At 50.8% G+C, this 26530-nt stretch overlaps 1 protein-coding gene across 1 annotated transcript in view; it reads right to left on the bottom strand.

Annotated features, from left to right (window-relative positions):
• TEX30 (testis expressed 30) overlaps nt 1–26530 on the bottom strand; it is a 357919-nt gene that overhangs the window by 104189 nt on the left and 227200 nt on the right. The window contains exon 4 of the mRNA XM_069640410.1: nt 6662–6870. Coding sequence (XP_069496511.1) covers nt 6662–6870 — 209 coding nt within the window. The remainder of the gene's footprint in view (nt 1–6661; nt 6871–26530) is intronic.

The raw sequence follows: 26530 nt of genomic DNA, 5'->3' as shown, positions 1-26530 counted from the left end.
GATAAGGGGTTGGCTGAATACGTGGGCCTCCTCTTTCAGTCTCTCCTCCCTGACCTTGAAGACTCACAGCTTCTCCTAGATCGCACCCACAGGCTGAACCCCCATTGCGGAGTGGAGTCAGATGGCCCACCTGACGTCATCACCAGGGTGCACTTCTTTACTACGAAGGAAGCCATCTCGGCGATAAGCCGCTCCAAAGATGAAATCACATTCCAAGGGACCTCCCTCCAGATCTTTCAGGATCTTTCCCCTCTTACTCTCCAAAGGAGGCGAGCCCTCTGCCCATTAACCACTCTTCTTCAAGCCCAAAAAATCTGCTACAGATGGCTCTTTCCCACAGCCTTGCAATTTTCCTACAAGGGCTCACTAAGGAAAATTAGCCACCTGGAAGATGCTGAAAACATCTTGCGCCCAGATGCTTCCAGGCCTTCGCCTCCCCCGCCCACCGAGGCAATGGCTGACTCGGACCTTGTGGCCTCCCCTAACCCCACACAAAATTCCTGGTTGAGGGTTCCTAGATTCCGGAGGACGAAGTAGCCGGGTGTGGTCCCATGATGGAGTCACCACTTTCTGTCCCGGCTCATCAGCCCGGCACCATGAAGCCGATCAGCACCCACAGGAACACAGATGAGCTCCGTCCCTAAAGCAGCGGGCATTATTCCATGGCCCATGCCCAGTTCCAAGGCACAATCCACCTATGAGTCCTTGGAACGATCCACCAAGACTACCTCTAAGGTTAGCCATGTTGGCTACATACTGTTCTATGGCCCCGTTGGCTAGGGGAGGCTCTAGACCTACAAAAGGTCCACCACCCCCAGTTAAAACTCGGCCCTCCCGTTGGCGGCCGAGCATAAACCCCATAGGCAGGTTAATGAATGGCCATACACTCTGCGACATGATGGCTGATGCCTCTACATCTCCCCCTCTCCCCCAGGACTTGTCAGCGGCCCCAGAACTAGCCCCGGAACATCAGACTTTGAGGTTTGTCTCCCTGAATGTCAAGGGACTGAATTCACCGGCCCAACGCAAGTCCATCCTACAGAAGCTTCAGAATGACAATGCAGCAGTAGCTATGCTACAGGAAACCCATCTGCTGCCGGCGGACCACAGCCACCTACGCTCCCGTACGGCAATCCTATTCGGGAGGGGACTGAACCCTCAAATTCTAGACTCCATAAGCTGTCCGGAGGGGCGATACATGCCAGTGAAATGCCTGCTGCTGGGACAACTCTACTCCATAATCTCTGTAAACGAACCCAACTCAGGCCAGGCGCTGTTCTATGAGTCCCCGAGTACGACTCTCTCTCCTTTTCTGGAGGGCCAGATAGTGATTGGTGGGGACTTCAATGGGGTCCCGGACCCCACGAAAGTCAAATCGCACCCGCCCAGTGCCGGGGACCTCACTACAGCCCTGGCTCTCCTGCAACTATTCAGAACTTTGGGGGTGGTGGACTCATGGAGGGTACTCCACCCATCTGAAAGAGACTTTTCCTTTTATTCTTATGTCCACAGAACCTTTTCCAGGATAGACCTTCTCCTAGTATCCCCGCCAATCTTCACATTCACCAACAATGTGACAATCGGCTCCAGAATCTTGTCTGATCACGCCCCGGTGACCCTAGAAATCCGAGTGCAGGAACCGCCTAACCCCCAACAGTGCAGATGGACACTATATGATCCGATTCTTAACAAGATGCCACTCAGAGACGCGATCGCAACCACGATTACCAACTTTTTTAAGGAAAACCCCAGCGAAGACACCTCCTCCGCCAACAATTGGGACGCAATGAAGGCAGTAGTGCGGGGAGAACTGATTGCGCAAGGAGCGACCTATCACAGGCATTAACGACAAACTCGCCAGGGTCTTGAGGAAGAACTTAAAAAAGCAGAAAGGACCCATAAGGAGAAGGGCTGGACCCCTAAAACTCAGCGAGCCATCCGGATAGAGCAAAAAAAGATCGAGGCCCACTACGCCGAACACACTGCCCGCCAAATGGCAAAAGCTAAACAGTTTTATTATGCTAAGAACAACAAAGCGAACAAGCTACTGGTGGCCAAACTTGCCAAGGCGAAGAGGAATAACACAATTGTGGGCCTGCGAGACCAACAAGGCAAAGTCCATTACGCTGACCAGGACAAACTACAGCTCGCAATGGCCCACCTGACCCAGGTGATGACCGCTCCGGTACGGGACATGAAGGAACAGAGGGAATACCTACAGAATGCAGCGCTTCCCCGGCTAAAAAGAACAGCCCGTGACTCTCTGGAGGTGCCGATTACCGACGAGGAAGTGGACGAGGCAATAAAAGCCCTTAAATCCCGGGCCCCTGGCCCGGATGGATATACAACTAGGTTTTACAAGATTTTCAAACCCCAATTATTAGCGCCTCTGGTACAGTTGTTTAACTCATTCAGGACCACGGGCACTATAACCCCGTCCATGCAGGAGTCAATTACGGTCTTACTGCCTAAACCTGGAAGCAATCAAAGAACCCTGCGTCATATAGACCCATCGCCCTGCTCAACATAGATGCTAATATATACTTGAAAATTCTAGCAACACGACTATCTCAGTTCTTGCCGTAGATAATCAGTGCTGATCAGAGTGGCTTCCTCAGACACCGCTCCACGGCCGACAACATCCGGAGGCCCTTAGACCTGGTGGAACTTGCCTCCCGAGACTCCCGGGAGCTGGTGCTTCTGGCCCTGGACACAACCAAGGCATTCGACAAAGTGGATTGGACTTTCATGAGGCTCACCCTTGAGGCCTTTGGATTTGGCCCGGAATTCTGCACTATGACGCTGGCAAACTACAACGCTCCCAAAACCCTTCTCAGAGTTAATGGCACCCTTTCCTCCCCTATCAGCCTAACCTGCAGAACCAGACAGGGATGCCCACTGTCACCGCTCCTCTTCGCACTAATCATGGAACCTTTTGCCCAACGGATCAGGTTGAACCCGGCAATTAAAGGCTTCCAATCAGGCAAGGCACACCACAAACTGGCCCTCTATGCAGACGATGTCCTTCTGACTATCACGGAGCCTCGTTCCTCCCTCCGTCAAGCCCTGGCTGAGATAGCGAGCTATGGAAGGGTCACAGGCTTTGCCATCAATTTCCGGAAATCAGCTGCCATGGGAGTGGGTCTGTCCCGGGAAGACCGAGAAGCCCTAATCCCTCTGTGCCCAATACAATGGACGACCAGGGGAATCAGCTACTTAGGAGTCCAGATCCCGGCTAACCCAAGTGAGGTCTATCGGGCTAATTTCCCCCCACTATTTACAGACCTAGAGGCAGACTTAAAGCGTTGGGCGGCACAAGAGATATCGCAGATGGGCCGTATTACAGCCTGTTAAATGAACTTACTACCGAGATTCCTGTACGCTTGCTCCTCACTCCCGGTGCTGGTTCCGGCGCCAGCCCTTCAACACCTACAGAAGAAAATGCTGCAGTTTATTTAGAGGGGGAAAAAAGCCAGAATCCCTAAATCCACGATGCTGGTCAGCGCGAAACTCAGTGGCCTCGGGGTCCCAGACCTACAGAAATACCAAATGGCGGCTCAGCTGTCCTGTATACAATCGTGGCAAATCCTTACTAACCGCCCTAGATGGGTGGACCTCGAACAGGCGCAACTACCCCTCCCACTATGCTTTCTCCCATGTATCCCTCCTCCGGAACGGCAACGGTGGCAGAATCTTCTGGTGACCACCAAACATACCATCTCGGTATTGGACAAGGTGTTGAAACAAAAGAGGATCCCGACAGGGCTCAGCCCCCTCTCCCCGGTGTTTATGAACCCGACCTTTTCACCTGGTCTGTCTACCTGGAATTTTAAGTCCTGGATTGCAGGAGGCCTGGAGACCCTGGGACAACTCTTTGAAGGGGGCCAACCCTGCACCTTTGAGCGATGTAAAGAACTCTTTAGGATGCAGGAACAGGATAGATTCACATATATCCAGCTGCGCCACTGGTGCACCCATCCACAGACTCGCCACGCAGCTATCCGCCCGCCCACAGCCATCAAATTGACCCTTAATGAGCTCCCACCCCGAGGGAGAATCTCTACTCTATACAAACGCCTCCAAACGGATTTATTAACTTCCAAGACTCGGTATATGGCCCAATGGGAAGCAGACCTGGGCCGTCCTATTGAAGACCAACAGTGGGTTGACATCTGGTCCCGGGTTCACACCTCCTCATCCTGCATCACGTACAGAGAATGCGCCTACAAGATCCTCCTCCGTTGGTACTACCCTCCCCTAAGACTTCATCACATGAACCCCACACTCGACCCACAATGCTGGAGACAATGCGGCCAAATAGGCTCCTTCTTCCACATGTGGTGGTCCTGCCCCAAGGCTCAAGCCTTTTGGAAACAATGCTTAGCGACGATAGCAGACATCACTCAGGTGCGACTGCCCTTGGACCCCGAACCTATTCTCCTTGGAGCGCCGATCCCCGGGATCTACCCAAGGTCTGGATCTAAGGCCAAACTATTATCCCAATGCTTACTGGTGGGCAGGAACGTGATAGCCCGCACCTGGAAAACGACGGAAGGTCCGCTCATGCCTTTCTGGTGGATGAAAGTCTGGGACATCTTGATCGCTGAGAAGGTGACGGCTGCCGGGGCAGGCCTTCTACATCGCTTTCACAATATCTGGGGTCTGGTTTTGGACTTTGACCAAAGCTTCCCGGCCCTGACATTCAAGCCCCAACTGGCCAGGAGAACTGTTCAAGATGGAGATCCCCAGCGGGGGCGGGAGGATGGAACTTAAGACCTGAGGGAGGGGTGGGAAGAGCGTCAAATGGTATTGCTTTATGCTTCATGTCGCAAGTGATTAAGCTCTGTATTGTTTATTTTAAACAGGCAGGTTATGACATGTTTAAAAAAAAGAACAAAATCACACCAGTACTGAGAACACTACATTGGTTACCAGTCAAAAAGCAAATCTGTAAAACACTCTGCATAACACAAGAGCAAATCCACGGCCAAGGAGCGAAATTCAAATGGGAAAAATCTCCATCTACAAACGAACATGAACGTCCAGCAACGTCATTCACCTCAAACCAAAACATGCAAAACACAAATTCAGAGGATCAGCATTCGCCTGCATAGCGTGGAGACTTTGGAACTCACTCCCAAAGGAAATGCAATTAACAGGAAATGACCTAAAATTCTGAAAATTGTTAAAAACATGTTAAATGTTAAAAGGTATTTCTACCGCACACTGTCACCAACGGAATTGGTCCCCAGGCTCTGGCGGATCAGTAAATGATAAGGTGGGGGTGGGTTAGTAAGGTGAAGAGGGAGTAGGATAGTGAGAGGAGTGGTGTTCTGTTGGCAGCTTCAACTCGGTATACACCAGATGCTGAGCTTTGGTGCGGGTATCGGGTCTGTGATAGGCCGCGTGTGCTGTTTGTCCGGCTTATGTGTTGTTGCAGTGTTGTGAAGTGCGTGCGGCTTGTTGTGCGAGAGATGGTTGTGTGAGTTTGAGTGAGATAAGTATGCAGAGTTTGAGCTTATATTGGTTAGTGGGTTATCTGACCTTTGGCATGCTAGCATTTGCAGTTCTGTCCCAGTGTGGCACCAGTTGACCCCCACAACTCTATCTGGATGCGGCGCGGGCCCATGTCTAGAATTCTATCTGGGTACGGGCAAGCCAACATTCACAGTCCCGTCCAGATGCGGAGCAAGCTAGCGTCTAGAAATCTGTCCTGGTGTGGGCATGCTGTCATTCGCAGCCCTATCTGGATGCTGCGCAGGCTGGTGTTCACAATTCCAAGTGTGGCCCACACCAATATTCAAGTTTCATCTAGGTGCGGGCTTGCTATCCTTCAATCAGTCTCATCTAGATGCGACGCAGGCCAATGTCCATAATTCTAGGTGTGGCCTGTGCTAGTCTTCAGGTTTTGCATAGGTGTGGGCATGCTAACGCTCGAAGTCCTATCTAGATGCGACGCATGGCTGTTTAACTCACCAAGCTAAAGAGGGAACACAGCGAAAGAAAAACAGTCAACGCAACAGAATAAGGAATTGCGAAACCGGATCACCCAGAGAAACAAAAAAACTCAAACCCCAAACTCAATTGAAAAGGAATAATCCAAAGGATCATCTCAACACACAGAAAAAGACTCAGACAAACCCAGACTAAAAATACTCTAATACCCTGCATACCCAAGAAGAAACAAGCACAATACCTTTGCCACAAAAATAAAAATACAGCAAACTACAAGCACTCCGCTGACTCTTCACAACACCCAAGACACATAAAACACCTGCATATAACCACCCATTTCACACAGCACAAATGTCAATCAACTAAAAACATACCAGCGCACAGTGACCGGTTTTTCTGAACTAAAGCCATGAACAGCGCATCAAAGTTCTCTTGGGCTTTTCCCTCTCAACCCCACCAATTAACCCCTCCCAACCCCCTACCTTTGCAGATTTGCCTGGGTGCCTGGAGACCATAATAATTGCAGCGGTACGTGTTATAAATCAACATGACAGAACATGGAACCCGGAGCTACGGAGAACCCAACTGCATCAGTCCTCTGCTAGGCCACCCCCTTAGATTTCCAGTTTGTATTTCCACCAGACATGACCACAAATCAATTTCCAAACAGAATGGCATTTTTAAACTAGATTCAAATACTACCCACCTTCTCACACATTTCATCAGCGGATCCAGAGACAAATAAAACAGGGTGCTGGATGAGAAGTAAATCTTCAGTCCGGAGTTTGCTCTGTGCTTTTGGTGGGTGCAGTGGGTAAGACAGACATATCAGACCTTGAATCATGCTCGGATCAGAATCATTTTCATGTATTTGGCGCACCACAGCAGCGGCTGCTCTGGAACCCATTGAACGACCTAGTACAAAATTAGAAAGTGTAAAAACAATAACAAATCATGCTCAAGGGAAACATGGGAAAATGAAGTTATGCCCATTCAGCTTAAAACACTCATTGCAGCCATGCCAGAATTTCTGCTTTCCAAGAAGAAAGGACAGGGTCAGTGTTAGGGACATTTTTCCACAACCCCTTGGTGAGCGGGGTAGGAACATCTATCCTTCGTGAAAACAGGGTCGCCAAAAATAATCCAAACTCTCTCTATTGAGTATTATAGCAGAGCAGTAAGTCTTCACCCTGGCGAGGTGAGACTGCTGGTAGGGAGGCACAGTCAGACCCCATAAATTACACAAGATACACTACACAGAAAAACATGTACTCTATTATAGGGATATACATAAAGTCAAAGTAAAAAATTTTTTTTTACTTCAGATAGAGTGTGTGTGCGAATGATTCTTTATGTGAATTACATATACATGGTAAAGCATCGTCATGGTAGGACAGATGTTTCAACTGAGTTCCACACCACCTTGAACACTTTGTAGCACAGATAAACTTAACAGGTAGATATTGCACACATAGTGCACTCAAGAGAGGGAGTTAAATGGATAAACCATTAGAAGCCAGTCCGAGAGGGCTACCCAAAATCATATGAACCTAGATTTACAGAACTGAGCCTAAATATGTCCTACTTCACACCTAGAAACCAACATAAAACAATAGAAACATTTGGTAAAATGACTGAACTGCAGTGATTTATTGCATTAAATTCCCTAATAAAATCAATGGAATGGTTTTAAATTATACTTTGATAGAAAATTCCAGTGTCCCATGCGGGAAACCACAATAATGTCCAAGTCCAGGTAAGTATTCCTTTCTAATTACTTTAGAGGAGTTTAAAAGTTTTCAAATGTTTTTTCACAGGAATCAACAGAACAAATCCCATAGGCAGACCGCAGTTGTATAGGACATGGTAAGATGAGTACCAGTTCTTCCCCACGGGCAAAAGGGTCAACAAACCACAGACGTGACTGCATTGGAGAGTTCCAGCCCCAGGTCTGAGATGTAGATCGCCAGAGAAGAACAAGTTACTTTCTTACCGGTAACATTCTTTCGATGGGATGTTCCTCCGAAGTATTCCACATCTATGACAGATAATCACCACAGCTGTGCTGCTTGGGAAAATCTTCGGCGTCTGCGTCCTGCGTCAATGATGTCGATACGCTGTCCTCGAGGGCCTCCGTCGAGCCGGTGTCACGGATGTTATAAGTAGGACGCACAACACCCGTAGCCTCAGTTGAAGTTTTTACCCAGAACGTGTGGCACCAATCTTCTGCCAGTATGACTACAGAAAGCCTTGCAGAAACGTAAGCTGCAATCGCATAAGAAATTCTGTAGAGGGGCACGCTGGGAGGGTGCGATGTGGAATACGTCAGAGGAACATCCCATCGAAAGAACGTTACCAGGTAAGAAAGTAACTTGTTCTTCGAGGGGATTGTGTCCTCCGACGTATTCCACATCTATGACAGACTCCCAAAGCAGTACCAACGTATGGAGGTGGGAAAACAATTTAGAATTTTAGAATGCCCAATTAAATTGCAGAATAGAGGATTGCCTTGCCAAAGGCCAAATCTTGCCCATGGATAGAATCCAGGGAGTAGTGTTTTACAAAAGTATGGACAGAGGCCCATGTGGCTGCTTCACAGATGTTACGAATGGGAACACCCATCTGCAGAGCAGTAGAGGCAGCCACACCCCTAGTAGAATGGGCCCGTAGGCCTACCGGAGGGTCCTCACCAGCCAGACGGTAGTATTCAGAGATTGTCAAGATAATCCATCCGGACAAGGTCTGCTTAGTAACAGCTTGACCCAAACGCCTTCCAGCGTATCCTACAAAGAGCTGATCGTCCACTCTGACCCGGGACATGCGGGAGATGTAGAAACTTAAAGCTCTCCTAGGGCCAACCTATGGAGCCTCTCCTCTTCCTTACCAGGATGTGGAGGAGGATAGAACGCCGGAAGAATGACCTTCTGGCTCAAATGAAAGTCTGACACAACCTTCGAAAAAAAGAAGGACGGACCCTAAGGACAACCCTGTTGGCGGATAGTGCCTGCAACTCACTCACTCACTCTGCGAGCGGAAGTAACCGCAACCAAAAATACAGTTTTAAAGGTCAACAGTCTCAAAGGACAAGAATGTAAGGGCTCAAACGGAGCTCCCATTAGGAATTTCAGAACTAAGTTCAAATCCCAACCGGGCACCTGGAAAGGAGACAGTGGGAAACACATTAGTTAGCCCTTTCAGAAACGGAGAGATCAAAAGGAATCTTAAAATAAGAACACTCCTCAGACAACGGCTTAAATATGGAAAGCGCCGCCAGGTAACCCTTAATGGTACCCACTTGCAGGCCCGTGTGGGTTAACGAAAGCAAAAAAGACAGAACCACAGGAATGGCACATGAAAAAGGATCCACATTCTTTACCCTGCACCAGTCGCAGAACTTTCTCCAACGGCAACGGTAAAGGGACTTTGCTGCAGGCCTTCTGGCCGAAAGCAACTCCTCCATCACATCTTCAGGGAGGTCTCAATCCTTGTACCTCAACCTTTCAGAAACCAAGCATGAAGGTTGAGAGACTTGACCTCTGGATGGAGAACCGGACCCCCCTCCTGTGAGAGCAGATCGTCTCGGTAGGGAAGACGGCGTGGAGGGCAGATGGACATGTCGAGAAGGTCCGGGTACCACCCTCTCCTGGCCCATGCTGGAGCAATGAGGCTCATTCAGGAACCAAACCTCCGTAACCTCTGCAGCACTTGCGGAATGACGGGGTGTAGAAATCAAGACCCGGACCAGGTTGGGGTTGTTGAAATTATACTTTATTCTTGTGACTTTAATCAAAGAAAGTATAGTCCATGAACTCCTTGAGAGTTACTTCACTCTTAGGCAGCCTTCCAGGGACGTGACTTAACCCTCCTAAACCTCCTTGGTGTCCGGATAGGCCCACCAGTTGTTCCTTCTCTCCTCGTCCTCTCCGTTTGACTAGGAAAATCAATAACAAACGGTGGATTAGTTCCCGGGCTTTTATGTGATGTGAGTGACTTACTTCCCCCCCAATGGAAACCTCCTCTGTCAATCTGGCTTCCCATTGGCTGGTATTGCCATGTCCCGCCTCCTTTAAAGGCTGCCGTTTCCTTCCAAAGCGCCCGATTCCACTGCCTGTCAGGAGAGACCTGTTCCCAGGCAACTCCGTCCCGTGAGCCCCCCCTCCCCCTTGGAAGACTCTCCCTCCTGCCATGTGGGCTCGTGCATCCGGCTGCTCCAGAGCGGACCGCCTCGTCGAGCAAGCCGTCTCTCCCTCCGCTCCCTTCCCGGCAGTGAGAGACGCTCGGCGGGCCGTGCGGGTCGGCTCTCCGCGACTACCCGCGTTTCCCCCAGGTTTGCCACCACCAGCCCGGACCCCGGGCTGTAAGCCTCGACATCATCCCTGGCGGGTTCAGGTAAGACTGGGCGGGAGGGGGGCCGCGCTTTCCGTCTCGCGGCCCGCTGCTGCGATCCTGTGGAGTCCCGGGAAGGACAGGTGGGATGGGGCTGCGCTCTCCGCATCGTGGCCCGCTGCCGCGACCCCGCGGAGTCCCGCTACCCCTTCCACTCCGGGTCCCACCTCACATCTCCCCATCACAAACCCTGGCCGATTGGGCAAGGGAGCATTCCTGGACAGATAGTCAGCCCCCAGCTGGAAACCCGCAGGTTTGTGTAAGGTAAGGAAATCGAACGGTTGCAGAGACAGGAACCATCTAAGCACTCGCTGGTTGGTATCCTTATGTCTTGCGAGCCACTGTAAGAGGGCATGGTCGGTATATAATGTAAAGCAGCGACCCAAGAGATAATATCTGAGGGTCTCCACCGCCCACTTGATGGCCAAACACTCCTTCTCAATAGTGGAATAGGCCTCCTCGTGTGGTACGAGCTTCCTGCTCACCAAACAGACGGGTTGAAGTTCGCCTTCCTGTTCCTGCGAAAGCACTGCTCCCAGTCCCTGATTCGACGCGTCCGTCTGAAGAAAAAATTGGCTATGGAAGTCAGGGCACCGAAGTACTGGGTTCGATGTAATCCTCTGCTTCAGGACATCGATAGCTTCCAAAGCAGCGGTGTTCTTGGTCAAATCGGGAAACCCTTTGTTCCTCAAAGCGTCAGTTAGTGGAGCTCCCACCGAGGAGAAATCCGGGATAAATCATCTACGGTAGTAGCCTATGAAACCCAAAAAGGCACGGATCTGTTTCTTCGTGGATGGAGTAGGAATCTCGTGAATGGCCCTGATCTTCGAGACTTGGGGTCGTAACGTGCCTCCACCTACCAGGTGTCCCAGATATTTTGTCTCGTGTGCCCCTATCACCGTTTTCTTCGGATTAATGTGTAAGTCTGCCTTAAATAACTCAGACACCACCTGTTCCAAGTGGTGTAAATGGTCCATCCAGGTCGTGCTATACACGACGAGGTTGTCTAAGTAAGCCGCAGCATAATTCTCATGGGGACGTAGTACGACATCCATCAGTCTCTGGAAGGTGGCTGGTGCACCGTGTAGACCGAATGGCAAAACCTTGAATTGATACAGACCTTGGGGAGTTGTAAAGGCAGTCTTTTCCCGGTCCGTGGATTTCAAGGGGATCTGCCAGTAGTCTTTGGTTAGGTCTAGCGTACTTAGGAAGTTGGCGGATCCAAGCCTTTCCAACAGCTCGTCCATTCGTGGCATAGGATATGCTTCGTAACTGGAAATCGTATTTAATTGTCGGTAATCCATACAAAACCTAATTGTACGGTCGGGCTTTGGTACAAACACTATCGGGGAGGACCATGGGCTGACTGATGGTTCGATTATATCCATGCGGAGCATATCTTCCACTTCGTTTCGGATAACCAGCCTTCTTGCTTCTGGAATACGATAGGGCCTTAGCCTAACAATCCGTCCGGGATCGGTTTTGATCTCATGTTCGATTAAATCTGTTCTCCCTGGTAAGGCCGACAACGCGTCTCCAAAGGGCGACAGTCTGGTCAAAAGTTCTGACTTCATGGAAGGAGTCAAGATGGTTCCCCATTGCACGTCTTCCAGCTTGCCCTGTTCACGATTCACATTCTGTTCTGAGGTATCCTCACCGGTATCCATTGTGGCTGCTAATACAGGCGCGGTCCATGCCTTTAGCAGGTTCACATGGTATACCTTGTCTGGTGTGGCTCGATCGGGTTGGTGGATCCGATAGGTCACAGGGCTGAGTACCTCCTTAACTTCATAAGGACCTCTCCATCTGGCCAATAATTTGTTAGTACTGGTGGGTAGTAGGATTAGTACTTGTTCTCCTATTCGGAAGGTTCTCATCCGACTTCCTTTGTTATAGTTTTTCTCCTGGTTTGTCTGTGCGTGTTCCAGATTCGTCTCGGCCATCGAGCGGAGTGCTGTCAGATGTTCCTTCAACTCTTCGGTGTACTCTGTTAAAGAGATCTCATCCGAAGTCTCCCATTCTTCTTTTACAAGATCCAAGATGGTTCGGGGTTGTCTTCCGAAAAGGAGCTCAAATGGAGAAAAGCCGGTAGACGACAGTGGGGTGTCGCGTAATACCATCAAGACCAAGGGCAATATGTGGTCCCAGTTCTTCCCATCTGGCCCGGTCACTCTCGGTATCATTTTCTTGATCGTCTTGTTGTACCTTTCGACAAGGCCATCAGTCTGGGGATGGTATACCGAGGTGCGTAACTGATGAATCTGCAGTCTTTCGCATACCTGCCGAAGTAAGGTGGACATAAAATTGGTCCCTTGGTAGGTGATAACTTCCGAGGGTAACCCCACTCTTGCGAAGAAGGGAATGAGCTGATCGCATAGTTGTCGGGCTGATGTTCCCTTCAAGGGAAATGCCTCCGGATACCGTGTAGCATAGTCAACAATGACTAGTAGATACTTGTATCCCCGGGACGCGGGTTCTATTGGTCCAACGATGTCCATGCCTATCAGCTGAAAAGGAACGTTAATAAGGGGCATCTTCTGCAAAGGGGCTTTTGCTGGTAAGACGCCACTTGTTAGCTGGCAAGTGGGACACGCTTTACAGAACTGAGCTACTTCACCGTATATGCCTGGCCCGTAGAACCGTCTCAGGATGTTCTGCTGCATTTTCAGGGAGGCCATATGTCCGCCACAGGGGTGGTTGTGTGCCAGCTGCATTATGACCATTCTATGGGGTTTTGGTAATACCAGTTGTTCCTTTACATTCCCATCGTCCGCCTTATATTTTCGGTACAATAGTCCGTGACGGAACAGAAAGCCAGGTCCTTTCGTTACGTCTGGATCTTTCTCATTGGCCGCTCTCTCACGGGCTACCCGAAGGGTGGGATCAGTTAGGGTTTCCCCCCTCAGGGAGTCCTCATGATCCTCGGGTTTCCAGTTAATGGGTCGGGTCATGTAACTGGCTTGGCACCACTCTAGTCTATTTCGTCTTTTATGTCTGGGAGGGTTTCTAGAGTCACCTACGTTCGTGGTTCTGTTACTCCTCGCTCTTTCTTCATCTAGTGCTTTATCAAAGTGAGGCAGGTCTGCTCCCAGGACCACTGGGGTGGGTAGGGCAGGAAGGACGGCAGCCTTTAACCGAGTGGTTTCATGATTCACCTCTATCTGTATCTCCCTCATCGGGTATGTATTTACGTCCCCATGTATACACTTTATCGGTATAGAAATGTTAGGTAAATTAGGGGTATTACTCACCGTGGGAGATATGGCTGTTTGTCTACTCCCGCTATCCAGCAGCGCCCGAGTCGGTCGTCCATCCACCCTTATATCCACGATGTATGGACCCGGGCTACGTACTTCCGGTTGTGGCTTCATGTAGCCAATTTCCATAGGCTCTGAGGTCTTCCTTCTGGGGCAGAATCGGGCAATGTGGCCCCATTCACTGCACTCAAAGCACTGGGGCTGTCGAAATCCCGGGAATATGGGTGACTGTTTCTCCTCGTATCCAGTCTTCCTTTCTTCTGGTTTCCTGAAAACCTCCTCCGGTTGCCTCCATCTGGTGTGTGCCACTTTTGGGCCTTTTTGTACCTGATGTTCAATGCTTGGCGAGGTCATCCTTCCTGGTACACTTGTTGAGGGGAAGCGACTATACCCGGCCTTTTGGTAAGCCGACGCAATGTCCACGGCTTCCGCCAATGTAGGCCTGTGGTGTTGCCTAACCCATCTTTGCATTGGGCCAGGCAAGGCTTCTATGAACTGTTCCAGTATTATCTTATCCAGGAGGGGTTGGTTGGCTGGTGTGGGGGACTGCATCCATTTCTCTGTCAGATCTTTAATGCAGTAATATAACTGCCTGGGACTCTCTCCGCTTCTTTACTTGGTGTCCCTTAGCTGAATGCGATAGGCCTCCTCATCCAGGCCTAGACGGTCCAGTATGGCTGCTTTGATTTCCCCATATGGAGTGTTACCATTGGGGTTCACAGCCTGACATGTACCCTGCATTACTCCAGATAACAGGGGAGCAACATACTGTCCCCAGCGCTCAGGCGGCCATTGTGCATTTCTCGCAATCCTCTCGAAACTTGTGAAGAAAAAGGCTGGATCCTCCCCCTCCTTATACTTCTGGAGCAGGGTGGACGGCACCATGGGTTGGTTCCTCGTGCTGGCCACTGCATCTGTGAGCCTGGTAATATTCTCATGTTGTTTGTCCTGGGCCGTGGTCTGTAGGGTGCCCTGTAATTGGATGGCTTGCTGGAATGCCTGGCGGTCAGCCACTGCCTGTTGCGTTTGCAGCTGTATTAATTGCTGCAACTGCTGTTGGCCATCCATCAGGGTTTTAATTAGGGTCTCCATCGCGTTGTCGGATATCCCACCTTCGTCGCCAATGTAGAAATCAAGACCCGGACCAGGTTGGGGTTGTTGAAATTATACTTTATTCTTGTGACTTTAATCAAAGAAAGTATAGTCCATGAACTCCTTGAGAGTTACTTCACTCTTAGGCAGCCTTCCAGGGACGTGACTTAACCCTCCTAAGCCTGCTTGGTGTCCGGATAGGCCCACCAGTTGTTCCTTCTCTCCTCGTCCTCTCCGTATGACTAGGAAAATCAACAAACGGTGGATTAGTTCCCGGGCTTTTATGTGATGTGAGTGACTTCCCCCCCCCAATGGAAACCTGCCCTGTCAATCTGGCTTCCCATTGGCTGGTATTGCCATGTCCCGCCTCCTTTAAAGGCTGCCGTTTCCTTCCAAAGCACCTGATTCCACTGCCTGTCAGGAGAGACCTGTTCCCAGGCAACTCCGTCCAGTGAGCCCCCCCCCCCTTGGAAGACTCTCCCTCCTGCCATGTGGGCTCGTGCATCCGGCTGCTCCAGAGCGGACCGCCTCGTCGAGCAAGCCGTCTCTCCCTCTGCTCCCTTCCCGGCGGTGAGAGACGCTCGGCGGGCCGTGCGGGTCGGCTCTCCGCGACTACCCGCGTTTCCCCCGGGTTCGCCGCCACCAGCCCGGACCCCGGGCTGTAAGCCTCGACATCACCCCTGGCGGGTTCAGGTAAGGCTGGGCGGGAGGGGGCCGCGCTTTCCGTCTCGCGGCCCGCTGCTGCGATCCTGTGGAGTCCCGGGAAGGACAGGTGGGATGGGGCTGCGCTCTCCGCATCGTGGCCCGCTGCCGTGACCCCGCGGAGTCCCGCTACCCCTCCCGCTACCCCTTCCACTCCGGGTCCCCAAACGCATACAGCAGTGGGAAGGACCACTCCACTACGAACGCGTCCCCTAAGGATCCTCTTGGAGGAAATTCCCAAAGCAGAATCTTTCGCATTTCCGGTTGACACTGGTGGCGAAGAGATCCACTTGTGGGGTCCCCCAAAGGGCGAAGATCTCCAGGAGAACCTCCTGAGCCAGCTCCCACTCGTGAGAGACCGTGCTCTGCCTGCTCAGAGCGTCCGCCGCCTCGTTTTCGTCTCCGGCCAGATGAACTGCCGAGATTGAAATTTCCTGCTGGTTGGTCCAGAACCAGAGCTGCATCACCTCTCTGCACAGAGGGAGAGACCCTGCCCCCTTTTTTGTTGAGGTAGTGCATGGCCACTATATTGGCCGTCAGAATCCGGATATTCTTCCCCCGCACAGACGGCAGAAAAGCCTTCAGGGCTAGCCTAACGGCCCTCGGCTCCAACAGATTAATATGGAGTCTGGACTCTGACAGAGACCAACGACCGCTGACTGTCAACTCGTTGGCATGAGCTCCCCATCCTGTGAGGGATGCGTCCGTCACGATCGCCACCTCCGGCCAGGGTAGCCAAAATGGAGCCCCCTTCATTAGATTGCCTTTGACGGCCCACCACAGAAGATCCTGGGCGACCGAGGGCGGCACCTGAATGGGATCCGACATCCTGCCGGAGGCTTGCGATCAGTGCATCTTGAGAGCCCACTGCAGAGATCTCATCCGCAGCCTGGCCTCTGACACCAGAAGAATGCAGGATGCCATGAGGCCAAGCAACCTCAAGAACTCGAACGCCAGGAGACTCTTGGCACATTGAAACTGCAGAATGTGAAGAGCCTCATCTGGAGAGGCGAACACTGCCCCAGAGATGTGTCGAGCACTGCTCCGATGTGCTGGAGCCGCTGGGTAGGTGTCAAGTGGGACTTCTTTAAGTTGAGGGAGAAGCTCAGCTTGTGAAGGGAGTGGCAGGTGACTGACAGATGATCCAGGACTTGCTCGGGAGAGCGTGCCCTGATCAACCAATCGTCCAGGTAGGGGTAGACGTGAATCCCCCCTTTCCTGAGATACGCTGCCACCACCACCATGAGCTTGGTGAAGACCCTCGGGGCGGAGGTCAATCTGAACGGCAGGACCTGAAACTGAAAATGCGAGTCGCCAACCGCGAACCTCAGGTACTTCTTGTGCTTGGGATGAATCGGCACATGAAAGTAAGCATCCTTGAGGTCGAGAGACACTAACCAGTCCTGAAGTTGAAGGGCCTGGAGGACTTGAGAAAGAGTAACCATCTTGAACTTGTCCTTCCCGAGGAGCTTGTTCAAACCACGCAAGTCCATGATGGGTCTCAATCCCCCGTCTTTTTTTGGGGATCAAAACATATGGGGAATACCATCCCTTGTTCCTCTCCGCTACAGGCAGCAGTTCTATGGCGCCTTTCTCCAGCAGGGATTTTATCTCCTGCACAAGGAGCGGATCCGGACTCTTCAAAGAGAGCTTCCCTGGTGGATTGTCGTGAGGCTTCTGACAGAAAGGATGTCAGGAATCGGCCCGGGAGCCGCAGGGGTCATAGGCGAGTTCTGCCCCCGCAGTCTCACAGTAACCGGGATCAAGATACATTGCTTCAGCGGTCGCTATCCATTAGGTTACCTCGCATTAAAGGTTTAATCCACGGCCACAAGAACCGGTTACAATCTCGTCCTTCAGGGTTTTTGCGTTGGCGGTTACCATGGAGATTAGGGCAGCGACGTCGACCCGCACCACGGCGGCCGCACGTACAGGTCATGTGATCACGATTTTATAAAACTCTAGCCTGCAGTTATCTCGTTGCTTCTGATTTTGAATTTGGAGTCTGCTACGTGCTTGTGAAAATTCTTGTCTTCCTGCTTTTGTACCTTTGTCTTCCTGTCTAGCCCTGTTACCTCTTGTCGGGATTTTTCCCCATGCTTTCTGCGTACCCGCTCCTGTCTTCTGTCTAAGCCCACCACGGAAATCCCTGTTCTGCCTCACTGCTAATTGTTACCGGACCAGACCTCGCCCAGGATTGCCTCTGTTTCTTGATTTTGCCTTCGGAACTTTTGTTTACTTTCGACCTGGATTGCCTTACGGATTGCCTCTGCCTTTCAACTTGATCAACCTGAACATTATCTCCCGCTGTGGATCCACCTGACCAGTGCTCCTTATTTCTAGACTGCCGGTACACTACTCCTCTCCATCCCCCGGTACGGACTAGAGACTGCCGTGGTACCATTAGGGGCGGAGGTAGGAGCGTCCTCGTTTCGTCGGGGATTGTACTGCCGACCCTTAGGCGTACGCGTGCCGGCGGGAATAGTTCAAAATCCCTGTACCTTGGCGGTCTTACTGGAGCATTGGTTGCCCGTGGAATTCCTATCAACAACCCCATGGTAAGAGTGTCTGTCCTACTTTCATGTTTCTGTTCTTGGTGTCCCTGGTATAAGTATTAAGGATTGTTTTCTCTTATATTTTGTAACAGCCATTTCTGTTCCTTGTGACATCTGCATAAAAAGGCTGTTCTGTAATCAACTGGTATACTGTCAGACATAAGGGAATCAACTGGTATACTGTCAGACACAAGGGAATCTGCTGCCACGCGCCATCCGGGATCCATTCTTCCAAACAATAGATCCCTGGTGCTGGTATATTGTATATCCAGACACAGGGTTACATTGTAGGGTAGAATTCTTCGTCTACACTACGAGGGCAACCTAAGAAGGCGATCCTGACAAAGGAAGACAGTAGCCGTGGGCCATGATCTCCAGAACCCCCACATCTGAAGTAATGGCACGCCATTCTACAAGATGCTGTGCCAGCCTTCCCCCAACCGGCGAACCATGGGACATGGCCTCATGACTAAGCTGAAGAGGCTGCGGCAGTGCCTGAGTGTTACACCCCGCCGTGCACATCACTCCAGAAGACGGGCTTGTTCTTTAAAAGGTACGCACAAACATGTTTTCCTTCCTTATGGTATGCGGCGCTTCATTCCCCCGTTCCTTTCACAATGGAGATTGCGGCAGGGATTGAACAAACTACGAGTACCATGATGCTCCACTGCACTATCATGTGCTCTGCGCCTCCAATCACCATGCTCTGACGTTTTTGCTTTCTCTTTCGGATAAATGCAGTCTTTTCATTCAGCTCGCTGCTTCTGATTGAAGTTGCTGACGCCTTTGAAGTTTCGTCTTCGTCCTTTCTTGAAAATCTGGAAGTCTTGACCTTTACCTGCCTAACGGACCGTCTTGTCTGCTGCTTTGTACTTTACTGCCAGGTTAGTGTACCAGGACCTATTTCTTGTTTTCACGGACTGCCTCGCCAAATCGATTTTGTACTTCTGCTGCCCGCACATCTAACAGGATTACCGTCTGGGATTCATTGACATTTCTATCAAGTCTGATCTATTGGACATTGGGAATTGTGTTTACCTTTCTTCAACAAGTGCACAGGGTTACGCTGCGCAGAGTGTGCACCAACCCGGAACTAGTGCGCTCCTCGTGCCGTTCGGGTTAGAACCCTCACTAACATTCCCATTTATTATTTTATACTGCCGTTTGTTTCACCTTGGATTGATCCCAACACTACTAGTGGTAAGGAGTGTTTCTTTCCTATTCCAACCCATTGTCATAGTTCCTTGAATAGTCTTGACAGGGATATTGTCTTGAGGTAGAATAATCCATCCCCGGTCTGCAATTATAGCACTCATCTCTTCTTCTTTATTTTTACAGCTGGTAAACCGTGGCGGTGTGTTCTCCCCGCTCTTTTGGGTGATCGGGCTCTTGTACTGTTTAATCAGTAGGGGGTCATATCATTTTAAAGATCTATTCCCTCACAGAGAGGAGGCTCGGTTGGAGGCCCCATCCGAGCTCTTCAATCAAACCCTGCGAATACCGGTCCTGGTCACCTCCTTATCCTCATCCTGGTTGGTGAGTAACAGAATCAGAAGCCTTATTAATATGGAAGGAGAGTACCCCTTAGCCGCCATGGTACGTCTGGTGGCAGAACTCTGGGCTGAGATTTCAGTAGCTCATGATGCTCTGAGTCACAGGATTGATAATCTACAAAGATTTCCGCAGCCGCAGTCTTTGGGGATAGACGTCTCAAACGCTTCTGCATCGACTTCAGGGGTCTCTAATCCCTCAACATCGGGGTTTGCTGCGGCCCCAGTACTGGTGGCTTCCCAATTCCCGTTAGCTCCTCCTGAGAGATTTCTTGGAGACCCAAAAAATTATAGGACCTTTATTAATCAGTGCAAGCTGCACTTTCTTTGTCGCCCTACGGCCTTCCCTAATTCAACGACAAAAGCTGCCTTTATCCTTTCCAATTTTGGTGGAACCGCTGCAGCCTGGGCTAACCCTCTACTCGAGTCAAACAGCTACCTGCTATATGACTGTGATGCCCTCATCGCAGCTATGAACCGGGATTTTGACACTCTTTACAAATCCCAGGCTACGGACCTTGAGTTCCTGAACTTACGCCAAGGGACATCCTCTCTGTTTACCTATCTTACTAGGTTTAATCAACTGGCAGCCGAAACAGACTGGCCAGAAGAGAAAAAATCGGCAGTCTTTTACAAAGGGCTATCAGAGGAATTAAAAGATGTATTAGCAACCTTACCTACAGTTCCCACGGCTTTTGGTGAACTCCTGGATTTGGTTTTGCAGATCGATGCCCGAAGAGCAGAAAGAAAAGGGGAACGCAAACCAGCAGGTTTGACCCCTCCACTGCTGGAAACCGCCAGTTCTTCCTTGTCCGCCCCTGAACCCATGCAAGTGGGGGCTATACGGGGACCCCTTACTCCAGCCCAAAGGGAACACCGCAGATCTAACAATCTTTGTATGTATTGCGGTTCGGCGGACCATCTACTTAAGGACTGTCCAAAGAAACCTGTTGGGAAGGCGGGAAACGCCAAAACCCGGCGCTAGTAAGAGTCCCTACGCCGGGGGTACATTCTTTGGACTCACACGGGGTCACCTCTGCCCCTGTTAGCTTACCTGTGGTCTTTACAGCGACTCCTGACATCTCTTTTTCTTCTTTAGCCATTATTGACTCCGGCGCCACAGGGAACTACATGGACTATGACTATGCTAGTTCTCATAATGTGCCTATGGTGTCTAAGGTACGTCCAGAAACCGTTCATGCAGTGGACGGTACCTCCTTGGTATCTGGGTTGGTCACCCAAAACACTTCTCTGGTTCGAATGCAAACCAAAGAAGGGCATACCGAGAACATAACATTCGACTTGATCAAGGCCCCCCAGTTCCGGGTCATTTTAGGGGTTCCCTGGCTTCAACAACATAACCCTGCCATTGACTGGGCTAAGGGGGTCGTTCAGTTTCCATCCCTGCTCTGCAATGAACAATGCTTTCTAAGCACTAATGTGTCACCCGATTCTTTCTGTCAGGTATTAGTCGCCTCCACAGCCCTTATCGGGGCTGTTACCACTGCTCCCGATATAACTATTCCATTGGAATATCAGGCCTACTGTGATGTCTTTGACAAGGGTGGAGCCGACCACTTACCACCACATCGTCCATACGATTGTCCTATTGATTTAACACCTGGGGCCAAAATTCCAACTGGCAGAGTGTACTCCCTTACGTTACCAGAGGATAAGATATTAAAAGACTATATTGAGAAAGCCTTGAGCAACGGGTTCATCAGGCCGTCCAGGTCCCCTGCAGCCTCTCCGCTCTTCTTCGTTCCTAAGAAGGAGGGTGATCTTCGCCCTTGCATTGACTATAGGGCCTTAAATTCGGTCACAGTAAAAAACCAGTACCCTCTTCCGTTAATCTCTGTTCTTCTGGATCAATTAGGTACTTCTGTTATATTTACCAAACTGGATCTGAGGGGAGCGTACAATCTTGTACGTATACGCAAGGGGGACGAATGGAAGATGGCGTTCAAAACCCGGTACGGATTATTTGAGTATCTTGTCATGCCCTTTGGGCTATGCAATGCTCCGGCCACGTATCAGGCCTTTATGAACGATATCTTCCGTGACTGTTTGGACCAGTTCGTAGTAGTCTACCTGGATGATATCCTTATATACTCTTAATCTAGGCAGGCACATAAGGAACATGTGCTTTTTGTTCTGCAGAGATTGCGAGAGAACCATTTATTCATTAAAGCCGAGAAATGTGTCTTCAATACCACTGAGGTCGAATTCCTTGGTTATGATCTCACTAATCAGGGTATCAGAATGAGCCGTTCGAAAGTTAAGGCAGTCTTAGAATGGCCTATTCCCACCTCAGTCAAAACACTTCAGTCGTTCTTGGGCTTCTCAAATTTCTATAGACGTTTCATACACTCCTTCTCCTCCATCTCAGCTCCTTTGACAGCATTGACTAGTTCCAAGCAACCCTTCCGTTGGACTCCTGAGGCACAAGAGGCCTTTGATGCTCTAAAAGAGGCCTTCTCCTCTGCCCCGGTACTACAGCACCCTAATCCACTGTTACCATACTTGGTGGAAGCGGATGCTTCGGGATCCGCTGTTGGGGCCGTCTTATCTCAGCGTTGTCCTGATTCTGGTGAAATACACCCTATAGCTTATTTCTCTAGGAAACTCACTCCCTATGAGAAGAATTACCCCATTACAGAAAGGGAATTGTTGGCCATCAAGGAGGCTTTTTCAGAATGGAGACATCATTTGCTGGGTGCACAGCATCCTGTTACGGTTTTCTCAGATCATCGCAGTCTGTTGGCTTTCAAATCTATGAAATGTCTCACTGCTCGTCAGGCCCGCTGGCACCTCTTCTTTTCACAGTTCAACTTCACTATCACCTATCGTCCGGCACATCTCAATACATGTGCTGACGCCTTGTCTCGCCTGCCTCAAGATCCTCAGAGTACCATTCTTGACCGACCTTTGGTTTTACCCTGCAGGGTGGTCTGCGGATGCACCCCACATCCGTCTTTGCGTTCCATAGTTACGGAATGGGTTGCCACTCATGCAAAGGAATGCCTCGACCTGAATCTTAACATTGTTCAGGGGTTGCCTTACATCCAGGGTCGGCTATACTTACCTCCTGGAGAAGCACGTCTTCGTGCTTTTACCTGGTCACACGACTCGATTTCGCCAGCTCATCCCGGTCAACAGAAGACTTTGGAGGCTATTCGCCGTTGGGCTTGGTGGCCCTCGATGTCTAAAGATGTCATTGAGTACCTTGCCTCCTGTTCAGTCTGCTCCCAATGCAAAACTACTCGGTCCAAGCCCATGGGCCTCCTACAACCGCTCCCTGTGCCACATAAGCCGTGGTATATGGTATCCATGGACTTTGTAGTGGACTTACCTCCTGTGAACGGCTTTAACACCATCTGGGTTGTGGTCGATTATTTCACGAAACTGGCCTTATTTGTTCCCTGTATCGGTCTCCCGTCTGCCCCAGCATTGGCGTCCCTCTAAGAACGTTTTTAAGTGCTTTGGCCTTCCCTCTATCATCGTTTCAGACCGTGGGTCCCAATTTACGTCACGCTTCTGGAGAGCCTTAACGGCGTCGCTTCAGATCGAGGACCGTTTCAGTTCGGCCTTTCATCCACAAACGGATGGCCAGACAGAGAGGGTTAACGCCACCATGGAACAGTATCTCAGGTGTCTCTGTCTTCAGTTCCAGTCGGATTGGTTGGTGATGCTCACACCGGCTGAATTCGCATACAACAATTCCTTACACTCCTCTTCTGGTGTTTCTCCCTTCTTTGCTTTATACGGGCAACACCCTCGTTCCTTGCCTCTGGATCCGGCTCTTCCAATTGATAACCCGGCAGCTCTGGATTGCGTCCGGAACATGCAGACGGTGCATGACTCAGTTCATGGACACCTATTGAAGGCTCAGACGGGCCAAATTCTATGCCGATAGGCATCGGATCCCTGCACCCGATTATACGGTAGGCATGAAGGTATGGCTCTCCACGCGCAATCTGAACATACCTGGCAAACGTGCGCTCCTTCCGAAATTTGTGGGTCCCTATTCGGTGACGGCCGTGATCAACCCGGCAGTGGTGCGTCTTTCTTTGCCTTCTTCGTGGAAAGTGCACCCGTGTTTCATGTGAGTCTGCTGAAACCATGTATTGCCTCCACCAGGCTGCCGGCTCGTCCTTCTCCAGTGCACGTGGATGGTGACCTGGAATATGAAGTGGCTGGCATACTGGATTATCGTCTGCGCAGGGGTCGTCCCTTCTACCTTGTTGATTGGAAGGGCTATGGTCCCGAGGACCGGTCTTGGGAGCCTTTGTGCAATATACATGCGCCTGCCCTTTTGCGCCGTTTCCATGCCCGTAGGGGGTTGGCGCCGTTTTTGGGGGTGGATACTGTTACACCCTACCATGCACATCACTCCAGAAGATGGGCTTGTTCTTTAAAGGGTACGCACAAACATGTTTTCCTTCCTTATGGTATGCGGCGCTTCATTCCCCCGTACCTTTCACAATGAAGATTGCGGCAGGGATTGAACAAACTACGAGTACCATGATGCTCCACTGCACTATCATGTGCTCTGCGCCTCCAATCACCATGCTCTGACGTTTTTGCTTTCTCTTTCGGATAAATGCAGTCTTTTCATTCAGCTCGCTGCTTCTGATTGAAGTTGCTGACGCCTTTGAAGTTTCGTCTTCGTCCTTTCTTGAAAATCTGGAAGTCTTGACCTTTGCCTGCCTAACGGACCGTCTTGTCTGCTGCTTTGTACTTTACTGCCAGGTTAGTGTACCAGGACCTATTTCTTGTTTTCACGGACTGCCTTGCCAAATCGATTTTGTACTTCTGCTGCCCGCACGTTAACAGGACCCTTTCAAGTCTTGCTCCTAGCCCCGAACAGTACATCTAACACGATTACCGTCTGGGATTCATTGACATTTCTATCAAGTCTGATCTATTGGACATTGGGAATTGTGTTTACCTTTCTTCAACAAGTGCACAGGGGGACGCTGCGCAGAGTGTGCACCAACCCGGAACTAGTGCGCTCCTCGTGCCGTTCGGGTTAGAACCCTCACTAACATTCCCATTTATTATTTTATACTGCCGTTTGTTTCACCTTGGATTGATCCCAACACTACTAGTGGTAAGGAGTGTTTCTTTCCTATTCCAACCCATTGTCATAGTTCCTTGAATAGTCTTGACAGGGATATTGTCTTGAGGTAGAATAATCCATCCCCGGTCTACAATTATAGAACTCATCTCTTCTTCTTTATTTTTACAGCTGGTAAACCGCGGCGGTCTGTTCTCCCCGCTCTTTTGGGTGATCAGGCTCTTGTACTGTTTAATCAGTAGGGGGTCATATCATTTTAAAGATCTATTCCCTCACAGAGAGGAGGCTCGGTTGGAGGCCCCATCCGAGCTCTTCAATCAAACCCTGCGAATACCGGTCCTGGTCACCTCCTTATCCTCATCCTGGTTGGTGAGTAACACTGAGGGCAAAGACAACTGCCCGAGCGGCTTTGGCACCTCGAGTCCCTTGTTTACCACCTCTGGCACTCCTATGTTGGCCCCTTTGGCAGCTCCCCTTGATCTACCAAAGGTCGAGTAATATCGAAAGGAACCTCCCCTCCATTGCTGTCCCCTAGGACGAAAAGGCAGAGGTTGACGAACTGCAGCGCTCAACCACTTCGCTGCAGCTTTAGAGGTCTGAAACCTCTCAAGGCTCTCGTCAACCTTTCTGCCAAAAAGATGGTCACCATCAAAGGGCATGTTGAGAAGCCGGGACTGTACATCAGGAGCAAACCCCAACTTCCGCAACCACGCAAACCTGCGCATCACGGTGCTCGCCGCCATGGACCGGCTGACAGTCTGCCACGTCCAGACCTGACTGAACGGATTCACACATGGCATCCTTGCCATCCTGAACGAGGGCAAGAAAACCATCCCCTTCCGCCCCTTTGGGAATATGTTCAGCCGCCAAAGATACACAATTCCACAGAGTGTGAGTGAATCTTGCCAAGGCACAAACGGAGTTGGCTGCCTTGAAAGCCATACCTCCAGATGAACACTTTCTTTGCCCAACCGTCGAAACGCTTGTCGTCCCTATCAGGGGGGATGGTAGGGCACGAAGCCTGCTTCGCTGGGGCCGTAGCCGCCTGCACCACCAAACTCTCCGGAGTGGGGTGCAAAGACAAGTAGCCAGGGTCGCCACTGACTGGACGGTATTTTTTCGGCAACGAATTATTCACTGCCGGGAGACTCTCCGGAGCAGTCCAAGCCGCTGCCACCCTTCTTTGTAGGGCCATATGAAATGGCAGCACCGGGTCAGTGGTTAGACCTTGGCCCAAGATATCTGTCGGGTCATCCTGCTGAAAATCCACGGGTGGAGCAAACCACCCCAAATACTCCGTCACCCTCGACATGAGACGCCTGTATGAAGATTCGGCGTGAGTCCCAGGCTCAGGCCTGCCAAATTCAACCTCTGGGGAGGTGTCCAGACCACTAGCGTCATGCAAAGATTGACGCAGGTCTTCCAACTGGCTATGACCAGACAACAGTTCATCAGGAACCTCCTGAGGAACCAGACCTTCCACATCTGACTCTTCATCCACCTCAGAGATATAATCCAGAGGCTGGAACAAATCCCTGGATAGAAAGGCTCATACACAGGCCACACTGACTTACTCGGGGCCTTCCTCGGTGTATCCACCGGTCTCCGGGGTGCCTCCGATAAAGCCTCCTCAAAAGGCGTCAACGGAATCGGCGTCGACGGCTTTGGCTTTGAGGCTGGAGCCCCGAGCATGTCCTTCGACGGCCTTGGCGCCGATGGCGTCGACGTCTTCTTAGAAGACCTCACAGGCTCCAACGGTCTCGAGGGCGTCGAGGACCGGGACCTGGAGCGGGCATGGCTAGAGCGATCTACCTTGTCCGATCGGGACCTCGATGGCAGCCGATGATCGCGCCGACCACCCGAGCCTGAAGCCGTGCGAGCAGTGGCCCTAGCGTGTTCCTTGCCGGCTTCTCTCGAAGGCGCGGATGGAACTTTACTCTTATTTTCATCAAT

The sequence above is a fragment of the Ambystoma mexicanum genome, chromosome 7q (genome assembly GCF_040938575.1).
Source record: "Ambystoma mexicanum isolate Mex_15411 chromosome 7q, UKY_AmexF1_1, whole genome shotgun sequence".
In the NCBI taxonomy this organism is placed as follows: Eukaryota; Metazoa; Chordata; class Amphibia; order Caudata; family Ambystomatidae; genus Ambystoma; species Ambystoma mexicanum.
The sequence above is the reverse complement of the archived record's forward strand: the minus strand, read 5'-3'. Positions and strand labels throughout refer to the sequence as shown.